General features: G+C 48.8%; 1 protein-coding gene across 3 annotated transcripts in view; it reads left to right on the forward strand.

Annotated features, from left to right (window-relative positions):
* LOC116941604 (laminin subunit alpha-1-like) overlaps positions 1-12282 on the forward strand; it is a 132036-nt gene that overhangs the window by 35270 nt on the left and 84484 nt on the right. For all 3 annotated transcript variants that reach the window (XM_032952810.2, XM_032952808.2, XM_032952809.2), the window contains exons 4-5: positions 9335-9577; positions 11517-11696. In XM_032952810.2, coding sequence (XP_032808701.2) covers positions 9335-9577; positions 11517-11696 — 423 coding nt within the window. The remainder of the gene's footprint in view (positions 1-9334; positions 9578-11516; positions 11697-12282) is intronic.

Below are 12282 nucleotides of genomic sequence, written 5' to 3' on the forward strand. Positions count from 1 at the left end.
CTTTGTCTCCCCGTCCCTCTCCTCCTCCTATTTCCCTCACTCCTCCATTTTCCCACCTACGGCGCTCCCTCCGTTGTTTTCATTTAGTATGGTAGTACGATCGTTTGACAGTGATAGGTGACAGCATAATAGAGTGTGCCGCACATTTGTGTGGGATACGCATCCGGGGCGGAGCACGACACACACGAAACTCGGCTCGACGCCACGGGATGCGGGAGAGATCATCGTGCACGCAACACTTTGAAGCGCGGCACCCAGTCGGACAGGAATCCACCCAGGTCATCCGGCCCGAAAACGTTTTTTGTTGGTGTTCTTCTTCTTCTCATACTGCCGCTGGATTCGAACCCACGCGAACCTTTGCGACGAGCGCGCTACCGGGCTCGGCCACGTGACGACAAGCGGCGTTTTGACACCCGCCACGGACCGATTCCATTCGGGGTCCCTGGTTCCCGGCACGATCGCCGGCGAGTTGGTGACCGAGCGCCCGTCGTTAACCCCCGGGGCTGATTGCAGCAGAAGCAGCCTCCAGCCCTCGTGATGGAGCTGTCGAGGCTCGTTAGCGTGACGGTCGCGCGCGGACAGGCGGCCAGACTCGGGCCGACGGGCAAGGTGGGAGTCGTCCGATTAGCGTCTCGCGACGGGGACCGTTCCTCACACGCGCTCTTTGTTTGTCTACGCTTTTTTATAATAATAGTAATAATAATCAAGGAATTTAACGTAATGAAAGTAGAAATAGCGCGTTTGCTTCAATCTCTCCAGGCCTTTGTGGAGATATACCTTACGTATAACTGCATCGTCCACGTGTTCTTTGGTAATGAAGTAGTTGATTGAAGGAGATTGAGCAATATTTTTCTTTGTTCCAATTCCAGGGATACATTACACTTTGTCAATTGTCTATTTTGCAAACTACTATTATTATTTCGTATCGGTTTACAATCGAAGAGGATGCTTCCACAGCAGTGCGGCGGGTTGTGTACTGGACTTGCAATCCAGAGGGTCGCCGGTTCGATTCGACCTCCCGGCGCGGCAGTTTAAACAATGGGCGACTTTAGTAAAGCCTCTGCCCGGCTCGGCATTATGCATGGGCGCATCACAGTCAATCGATCGGCAGGTCGTATGCAGCGGGGTCAAGTGTGCGTGCGCCCACCTCTTCCAAGACGTTTGACCGGCTTCGAAAAGTAGACCAAAATTCCTTCGCGAGCTCCTAGGGGAAGCCCTTCTAATTGCCAAGCTGCACCTTTACCTTTTAAAATAAAGCACTGCTCTTCACGAATTTTAAGATGGGGGGGGGGGGCACTTTCGCCAATAAGACATCGGTATGAGGCCCCCCCCACACATTTGAAACAATTTGGTTTGACAGCACGACAATGAGGGGTGGTGGTGGTGGTGGTGTTTTCACACTTTGTGTATTGTGGGGGGGGGGGGGGGGGGCACGTCAGGGGCCGCACTAAAGGCCACCGGGTGGCCGCCAATGGCCCGCGGGCCTTGCGATGAAGAAACACTGCGAGGAAAGGCTTAGCTAGCTACGGTAGTTCCGAGTGTAATAGAAGAACACAAATATTCAGTCATTTGTCAAACAAGAGTCGGTTGTGGTTTGTTCGTTGGCACTGCAGGAAAACCAAAATGTTGTGCTCTATTTATCCCATGATGAAGGAGGAATGGTGACCACACACACACACCACACACACACACCACACACACACACACACATGCGCACACCACACACACGCGCGCACACCACACACACGCACACCACACACGCACACCACACACGCACACCACACACACACACACCACACCACACACACCACACACGCACACCACACACACACCACACACACACGCGCGCACCACAGCTGTGAACGGCTGAGAAGGAAACATATCAAAGACCTTGAGGGCGCCTACCCCCCCCCCCCCCCCAACATTGACTTTAAACGGGTTAGCAAAACGATGTCGTTTTTGAGAGCATTAAAAAAAACATCAAACCGTGACTTCATTGTGTCCCGTGTGACCTGATGCTGCACTTGACTGAAGGGAAATTTCGGCTGTCATGATGGTAGGGGCCGAGTGCGCTAGCCCTTTGTTCCATAGTGTGATTGTGCCAGTGGTTCCTAAAACATAGGTTTTAAAAAAAAAGCTTTTTGGTGCTTATAGCATAAGAATGTCTTCGTTATACATTGGGGCTTTGTTGTAAGTGATTGTAGATCGTGTGGCACCTTCACTATCAACACCAACACCTCCATGAGGGCTGAGGTCATTTCGGCTCGTCTGCTCTTAATTCACAGGGCAAGCCCACACAATAGTCACCCCCAAGTTATTGCAGCAGCAGCAGCAGAAACGCGGTATCTTTGCTGCAAAGACATTAAATGAAAAACTTGGATATATTAAATAATACTGGACTCATTATTGCGATTCCCCCCCCCCACCCCGACCAGAGATACATTTTTTAACGAGCATTCGCATTTCATCGATTTCAAATTAATATGACATTTTCATAGCAGGACTATTACCTGCAATATCAGCGGGTATATATTTGTTGACTCTTAAGGGCAGTGTAAATTATCATTTTTAATGTGCGTGTATCACGGCCAACACAGTATCACACTTCATACTTTTTTAAAATTCTAAACATCGCATTTTATATCCTAGAAAACAGGAAAGAAAGGGGTGGACGGAGTGATCTAACCACGAGCAAAACACGAACGCCGGTTCCCCGTTCCTTTTTGCGCCGCAAAAGCCTCGCACCAATCGCGCGCCCAGCGAGGACGCACGACGCTGCCGGTGTCGCCACTGCGGAGAGTTTTCGGCCAATCGACTCGCTGCAGAACGGTGCGGCCTGGGAAGCTGGCGAAACCTCGGCGCCTGCAATCCGTCTTCTTGACGGTGGTTTTTAATTTGATGTCCGCCCTCTCCAGTCCCCCCCCCCTCCAAAAAAAAAATAAAGGGAGATGGGGGGGGGTGGAAGGCAGAAAGGGCTTGGCGTGCTCTGTGTATTACACCGCGAGGTCCATCATGAAATGTGTGCAATGGTGCGGGGAGCCAGTTGCAATGAAGGGGATGAATATATTTATTTTTTATATGAGCTGCTCGTCAAAAACAAAAGGGTGACTGTTTATATATTTTCTATGTAATGTATTGTGTATGCGTGGAAATAGCTGTAGAGCAGGGTGCATATTTCCTTCAGCGGTAATTCTCTTCGTATCACGCACGGTTCCTGGTACACTTAAATAGCTACAGTATTTTGTGCCGACAGCATATTACATTTGTATTGATTATAATGGCTGTGGCTGGGCTACTTTTTTTTTTATCAGCAGCCAGCACAGAGGAAACTATTTGCATCACTGCTGTCGTTCCAATTTTGCATTGAGCACCATTTTCTAGCCAGCACTTGTGGGTGTGAGCCGTCAACTCTCCGTGCATCGCAGCGGCTGGCGACTGAGACCGGGGATGCATTGTGATGAGCCTGCACCCTCACCACACGGCAATAAAAAGCCACTTATATTTCCCCCACATAACCCCCCCCCCCCCCTTTCTCCTAGAGTCCATTACCGCATTTCAATCTCAGTGTCTATCGTAAAGCCTCCCCCACACAACGCACGGCTCCACCCAGCCATCGATGCCTCTTCTCATCCCCCCTCCAAGTCAACTCGCCCCGCATTGAGGCCCACCCTCTCGCCTCCATTCCCATCCCACGGCTAGCCCCCCCCCCCCCCCCCCCATTATAAAATCACCACCTATCCGGGTACAGCAGCTGCGATGGTGCTGCGGAGCGAGTGAGATGGCAGATCGGTGGGCGTAATGAAGCGTGAAATGGAGTTAATTTGTGCTTGCTGAGCAGCAGCGGCGCAGGGGGTTACTCAACGTGCACGTGGTCCCATTGGCAAAGTGGTGACACCGGATGTTGACGAGGGCACCCACAAGAAGGGACGAGTGCGGGATGCGCAATCGATGGGTGGATATTATTTGTAAAAGAGAAGCCAGAAAAAAAATCACGCAAAAATGTGAATTTTCTCTCGCAAAAGATTTAAATATCGGTGAAGGGTCCATCACACGCGCCTCCTTAGGCAGTTGCGACTATGCTTCGGATTTTAAATTCATTCGCGAAGGTCGGCGCTGGGGATTTTATATTCTGAAAGGGGGGAGGACAAGCAAAACACCCAAATTAGGTATTAAAAATAGAAAGTGAATGGTCCTCAGGCCCTCAGCGGATGGGTGCACATAATTGAATCACTCACCCATGAAATGAAGCAATAGAGCTTCAGGAGCAGGCTGTCACCATTGCTGATGTCTCCCCCCCCCTCCCCCCCCAATTATGCTATTGTGCGTGTGTGTGTTTATGGCCCCAGCTAATGCCATTGGAAAGTCCGTATGGCAAACTTGTCCCGTGCCCTCCCATAGGTCGACTCGGCCTTAAATGAGTGCATGATGCAGTGTAAGATCATCGTAATGAGCAATAATGCAATTTGTAAAGCCCGCAATTTTCGTGAATGACCAATTCTGGGGGGATGAAGGCGGTCCGGTGTGGTGCTGGCGGCTAAATCATCGTTTAGTGCCCTGTACTGGCCTCAATAGGTCCTCGTGGTACGGCGACTTGCCACTGAAATATATAAAGCTGTATGGGGGATCTTTGGTTTTGTGTATGTGCACATTGTGATTCCTGAACTTACCATGTTTGATTTGGGTAGTTTCCATGTTTAAATCTTTATACACGAGTCTTGCATGTGTGTGTGTGTGTATCCAAATTACATGTGTGCGTGAGTGGCCATCCAATGTATTGGTAGTCCCAATGGTCCAAGTGATAGTCTTCGTAGTCCCATTGGTAGTTTCAGTTCTGCGAGTAGTAGTATTGGTGGTCCGACTCAACGAGTAGTCCGCTGATCTGGTAATCCAACAAAAAAATCATGAGTATCACCCAGCTCTAGTGTATATACAGAATACGATCCGAATCTTTATTTATACTGGAGCAATCGGATGGGCTATGAAGCTGTTTTCCACAGATGTCCTGTATATATATACACGCGCGTATATTGTACATACTGTACACCTCGTTCTATGGCGTGCAAGACCTGCTTTCGTTCGAGCATTAATTTGTATTGTACATTCAGTGGATGTTTCAGAAAATGTGTGGCAGTAGCAGCCGCCACGGTGGCGAGGTGTTAACTACCTCGCCTGGTATACAGGAGATTGTGTGTTCGATCGAGTCCCTGATGCCTGTGTATTTGGTTTTTGCGTCCGGTTTTTCCCTCCACATTTAGAATCAACAGTATACGTTTAGAGTATATTTTTTCGCTATAAATTTCCACGTGATAAGCCACTTCATTGAGCTATTATTTGTGGCCAGGTCGCTTCTGAAAAATTGCTAAAAACAAGTTCCGCGTGGGCCTTACCTGGTCAAATAAAAGAAGGTTAGTTTTTGTTAGTTAAGTATGCACGAGTCGCTAGGTGGCTAGGAGATGGCAACTTTGAGTGTCGCGTCACACTCTGGAATGTGTGGGGTGTTCTCTGGCTACTCCAGTTTCCTCCCACATGGAATTGGCCAAACATCCCAATGCAGGATCCTCCTAAAAACACAGTCTTCAGACTTTGTCAGGCTTTCCGATGTCAGTAATTGGCATTGTACATATTGCTCCAAATCAAAAAGCTCTGCGAAATTTACACCTACAGCTTGAAATTTCCACGCACGCGAACCACCATTTCGGCACCTTTTTTACGTTTGTGTGTCACGTCTATCGTTTGCATCGGTGGATTTAGCCCTCGCTTTCTCCACCCCCCCCTCCCCCCCCTTGGCGATTTTAGTTTGTTGGCTATCTTTGTTGAAGCTTGAGACGACACATGGAGCTTTCGCTCGGCTCTGCACCACCCAGTGGCGCTCTTCCTCGGCCACGCACGAGGAGGGGGAGGGGAAGGGCCAATGTCTCGAGGCGATGCATTTCGCGAGCGATCGGCAAACATCACTCCCCACGGGGCTCTTGTGATTGTCGTGCTGCGATTAGCTCGTTTATGGGCGATGCAATAACAAAAAAAAACCACAACGCAAGTGTCGGTATCCCTACGCCAGCTTGCGGTCGTTAAAATGGAATGGGTCGAAGTGAAATATCAGATCGGAGTGAAGCTTCCGGGGAATTTCCAAATTGTTCTCCTTTGTTTGAGCGTGCGAAGCAAACAATGGGTTGGCTGAGCTGCTGTGAGGCTCATCGGGATCGCGAACACGCGTTAGTTTTTAGAAGGTGCTCGCTTTTGACGGGGGAGGGAAGGGCGAGAGCGTCTTCCGAAAAACATGTGTTCCTGTAAGAAAAAAATACAAGCAAGTTACAAGGTCGCCTTGCCAGCACGAATATATATGTTTGTCCATCGCACTACTTGGGAAAGAGATTATGAACGGTTTGAGAGGATTAGGCTGAGCAGATATCGCAAAACGGTGTTTTAAACCGCCAGGGGACCTGGGGGGAAGACTGGCGGATCACGGAGGGCCACCCTGGACGTGCGATGTGTTTTTGTCTCGCGCGGCCCCTTTTGAAATGCGCTCGTGAAATTCTTGGGCACAAAAGCCGTGGTCCTGAGTGGACTGAGGGTTTTTGTAGCCGTGTGCTTTGTATCCCATATTCTTCTTCTAATACGCGGAACACACGTTTGCCTCGGAAGTTTCATTCTTTTTTCCCGTGGCTCTGTTAAGGAAATTAATTATTCCGGTCGACAGTGCTTTGTGGTCACTCAACCGTGCGTTGCGCTCTAAGTTGACTCTCACCCTAACCAGGTTTGAACGTAATCAAAACTTTGGAGACCCAAACCACCACGGCGGCCCCTTTTATTTGTCATCATAAAGGTCATCGTATTCATTTTAGAAGCGATCAATTTGGACGGCATTTTTGTCCCTTGGGTGTGACCAGCGGGAACAACTGATGAACCTGCTAATTACGGGAAGTTGTGAGCTTCAAAGGGAATCGCTGGCCATTCTCTCGCGATACGGGGATTTCGAGGGGTGGATTAATGGGTGGGGAAAGAGCAAAAGAGAGGGTATTTTAAGGTGGGTATGCGGGGGGGGGGGGGTGTTTGAGACAGATACATCCACACGGGTATTGTGTCATCGACACCCCCACCTAACTTATCCCCACCAGCATATTCCTTCCTCGGAGGACCAGTCGAAACCAGTCCGAACACAGGGATGTGATTTGTTGTGGGGTCGTTAAGTTTGATGGCAGAGAGATAAACTTGCTTTCTTGTTCCTTTTGAATCTCGACTCTCTGCCCCCCCCGCCCGCCCGCCCCTCCATTATCTGCAGCCCCTCCCTGTGCCCTCCAGGTTTCCTGTGGGAGCTTGTTTACTTGGTAAATAAGGGCCTGGACAAACACAGCTAGAGCCACTCTGGGGACTTATCCCATTAGCCCTCCAGAAATGCCGAAGACTTCCCGGATACATTTTCACATCCGATTGAGCAGGAAGTCTTCCCGGTTCTATTTATTTTTTTGGGTCTTCCTTTTCGGCCGCGACTGGATTAGGAGGGATTGTCTCTCGCAATGGGGGATGATGCAACTGTGAGTGACACCTTATAAATTTGGTATAGTTCTAATTTAAAGAAACAAATAAAAAATTATTACCTGAAAATAATATATATATCGCCTTATCCGAGGCGCTTTACACAGAATGAACAACAGTATATATGGATGTAATGGTGGGGATGAGGTGAATAAAATAGATGAGAGGAAGCAATGGGTGGCAAATCTATGACGTGTGAATTCGGTGAAAGCGAAATTGATGACAGTAAATGATGACGAATGATGATTGAATGAATGGTAAATTAGTGAAAGCCGTGTAATGAGAATATGAAGAGGGGAAAGTAATGGCGGCGGTTAGTCTTTTAAATTCCCACTTTATTTGAAAAGTATGAATACTTCTCTCTTGTCCCCATGATGCATTTGACACTTTTTAGTACGGCATCTTGAGATGCAGTAGCAGTTTAAGTGCACCCTAACATCCACATTGTATTGTACGCAATTTTCATAAAACACTGTAACCTCTTTATTATTATGGCACATTGTCCGAACATCACGATCAACGTTCATTGTCGACAAGGTGTAAGAGACGTTTGCTATTGGTGTTGTGTGCGACCAAGAAATATAACCTGGGTCACCAACATCATTGCAGCAGCGCATGTCGCATACGCCCGCACACAACAACAACCACAACCAGCATACTCCACCAAGCACGGTGATGTCACCACGGGACTTGGGGTGCCACTGCGGCGATATGTCAACTCCCTCGCCTGGTATGCAGGAGGTCGTGGGTTCGATCCCGACCCTGACGCCTGCTGATTATTTGGAGTTTGCGTGTTCTCCCCGTAGTGGCGTGGATTTTTCTCTGGGTCCTCCGGTTTTTCCCTCCACATTAAAAAAAAATGCGCGTTCAGAGTATTTGGCTACGATACATTTCCACGTGATGAGCCACTTCGTTGAGCTATCATTTGTGGCCGGGTCGCTTCTGAAAAATAACTATATATCTCAGTGTGCCCTATATGGTAAAATGAAAATATATAGTTTAGTAGATTAGTTTCACTTGTGCCAGCTTAGGTGCACATTTAGGCCACGTGAATTTCTGAAGGCTTGCTGGCAAGAGTTCACGGGGCAGAGTGTTTTAGAATAACTCGCAGAGATGACTGGCAGAATCACCACCTGTCCTCCTTGCTATGCCAACTTGCCATGTTTTAGCCACCCTTACTGTGCGAATTGTTGTGGGCATCATATGGTCGAGGGGGGCTGCTGCCCTTTGCCAAGTATATACTGGACATCTATGAAAAAGCGCTTCATAGCGCATCGGATTCCTCCAGTATAAATACATATTCTGATTCTGATTCAGTAGCTTGTTCCACGACCATCCTCAAGAGGCTGATTTTGGCACTGCACGCAAATAGACTTTCCCCCACTGATCACTCTCACTCACACAGGCTCACAATAACAAAAAAAGGTACATTTAGTATTCACACGATTATCATAGTGCAAGGTTATCACGTAAGCACTGTTTTCACAGATACGTATAGTCTGGTAGTAGGGGGTCGATGTTGCTATAACTAAATTACGACTCATTTTTCAAATTTGACAAATGCAGACTGGCCAAACGTTGCCAAATGTGTCCTATTCTTTAAAAGATATCATCACGGAAGCCCTTTAACGTCTGCCGCCTTGCAGCAGGTCGCGCGTATTTTACGGGCTTATACACCCACAGTATTAGCCGGAGTGGCCGCTGGTCTCGAACCGCCAAACCACTGCAACAAACGGCCACAAAGCGCCACCGCCCGGCCGCGTCGCCGACCGCCCCTCACCGCGACAGTCGCCGTGCCCAGGTGTTCCAGGTGGCGTACGTGATCGTGAAGGCGGCCAACTCCCCGCGGCCCGGGAACTGGATCCTAGAGCGCTCTCTGGACGGCGCCACTTACCATCCATGGCAGTACTACTCCGTGAGCGACAGCGAGTGCCTGACCCGCTACGGCATCACGCCCACCGTCGGAAACCCCGTGTACCGGCGGGACGACGAGGTCATCTGCACGTCCTACTACTCCAGGCTGGTGCCCCTTGAGAATGGCGAGGTGAGGTGCGCCCCACCTACCCCCACCGAACCCCACCGGGCCCACCGACCCCACCGACCCCACTGACCCCAGCGACCCCCACTAACCCCCACCGGCCCCACCGACCCCACTGACCCCCACCAACCCCCACCGACCCCACCGACCCCCACCGACCCCGACTAACCCCAGCAACCCCCACTGACCCCCACCGGCCCCACCGACCCCACCGACCCCACTGACCCCACTGACCCCACCGACTGAGCGGGAGGTCGTCGATTCAGCGCTTGGAAGCTGTGCTCGGTTTGAGCATTGTTGGTACTTGGTAAATACCAACATGGTTTTTTGTTGCTATTCTTAGTAGTGGTATTATTAATGGTGCATACTAAGCGTGTCATCTTGCATATTAACATATAAAGTTGTTAATTTACTCATTCTTAAATTGTTTTCCAAATTGGTCGTTTATTTATGCCTCGCCCTTCTACAACGTTTTCACTTATCCAATAATAAAGATTTGCTTACTCTGCTAATTTTAACATTTTGCTTAATTCACGGAAACTTTTGTAACGGCTGACAAACTGAGATATAACAGCTGGTTAACACTTCCATAGGTTTGACAAAGTTACTGACAAGTGGGTCATGGGGTGGAATGTAAATTGGGAGACCTAAGAGATTTATTGAGCATCTGTTCAACGTTTCAGTGAGAGCCACAGACGTGAAAGAGTTTATTAATCGTTTCAAATATTTTTTTTTTATCTGGCTCTGGGTAAATTAAATGTGCTGAGCTTAATGCAAAAGGTTAAAGGCTGAGGTTCATGAGGTCAGATATTTAGAATGTTTCAGGAAATGCACACGAATTTAAGAGCTGAATGGGCTTTGTGAAAGTGCAATGAAGGTCAGATTGTTGGAATAGCTAATCGTTAAATCTTTAAAATATTTTTTACAAAAATTCCTCTATCATTGAACTATACCACGCCGTGAAGCGAAAGGTTAGATATTTACTCGCTTCTTGTGACCGTTCATCAGGATCGCAGTATAACATTTCTGATTGATTTAAGTGTGCGGATGGGTGATTAAGAATCATAGGTTTAAAACATCGAGGGGTTGCAGACAGGCTTGGGCTCGGAGAACACTTGCAAGGCAACGGTGGTAATGGGATATGGGAGAGCTGCAAGTAAAATAAGATTAATGAAAACCAAGACGATAATAAAACACGGTAACTTAAAAATCCGTCAAGCGTTATTAAAATTGATTACTTTGGATCGAATCTCATTTCACAGGGGTGCATTTGAAAGCGCACCTTCCGAAAGCTTAATGCATCCCTTTATTTGGAGTGAGAACAATGTCAGCGCTGTTTTATGGTCTTAGAAAAGCCCCCCCCCAAAAAAAAAACATAGCGCCATTCTCTATCCACTGTTGGCTAAAGTCTTCCCATTTTTGGCAACATCGACTCTGAACCTGCATAGTCACAAACCGACTGATTCCTGCAAGTAGTTGTGTCGAGGTGTGTGTAGATATATGTAATCACGTTTCACGATGTATGTACGATAGTGCAGTACAATGTCATATATACAACGACGTTGGGTACTGGGGTATCGGGGGATATGTGAAACGGTCAGATTTGTGAATATCTCTACGACGCGAGAGTTACACCACCATGCACAGATGGGTCACTCGCCAAAATAAAGCACAGGCTGCTTTAAACGTTGCGGAATGCTTTCATGTCCTGTGGCAGTGAGAAGGGTGCATGCAAGGCTTTAAGAATGCATTTACTGCGCGTGCGATAAAAAGATCGGTTTCGGCAACATCTGCGGAAAATGCCCATTGCACCATGCACGAACGCTGCACTGGGCGCAGGTGGTTCATTGGCCAGGGTGGATTTGTGACGGTCCGATATGCAATGTTGCACCGCGCACACACCGGTCGAATCCCATTGCCTGAATGCGCGTGGAAATGATGACAGATCCATACGTCGCTGATTAACGGGCGGCCGAGCGCGGACGACCCCTCGCCGAAGCTGCTGGACTTCACGTCCGCGCGCTACATCCGCCTGCGGCTCCAGCGGATCCGCACGCTCAACGCCGACCTCATGACCCTGAGCCACCGCGACCCACGGGAGGTCGACCCCATTGTGACGCGACGGGTGAGCGGATGTCACCACGGCAGAGAACAACCGCTCGCCGCTGACCCCAGCTTCAATCCTCTGCCTTCTGTGTCGATCCGCTGTTTGATGACGCCTTTCCCCACGGCGTGGCAGTTATGCGGGGTGGGGGTAATGCTCGCCAGGAATCAAACTCGGGCAGCCGGGTTCATTGCACAGTCTGCTAACTAACTGCGCCACCGCTCAACGGGAGCATCACTGACTCTTTGATAACCGTCGACTCGAATGCGCTTAGCAGATAAGGTACAGATTCTGAGGATCAGGGTAATGTTCGTCATCGTAAACCAGGAGCATTAAAAATGTTGTTGACTACTCGAGGACTCCTGGGTGACGAGATGTTAACTCCCTTGTCTGGTATGTAGGAAGTCGTGGGTTCAATCCCAACCCTGACGCCTCTATATTTGAAGTTTGCATGTTCTCCCTGTGGTCGCGTGGATTTGTCTCCAGGTCCTTGGATTTATCCCTCCGCATTTAGAATCAACATGTGTTTTAGAGTTTTTGGCTGCTATAAATTTCCACGTGATAAGCCACTTCGTTGAGCTATCATTTGTGGCCAGGTCCCATCTAA

The sequence above is a fragment of the Petromyzon marinus genome, chromosome 12, assembly GCF_048934315.1.
Source record: "Petromyzon marinus isolate PM22_M1 ecotype Great Lakes invasive population chromosome 12, UKy_Petmar_22M1.pri1.0, whole genome shotgun sequence".
Taxonomy (NCBI): domain Eukaryota; kingdom Metazoa; phylum Chordata; class Hyperoartia; order Petromyzontiformes; family Petromyzontidae; genus Petromyzon; species Petromyzon marinus.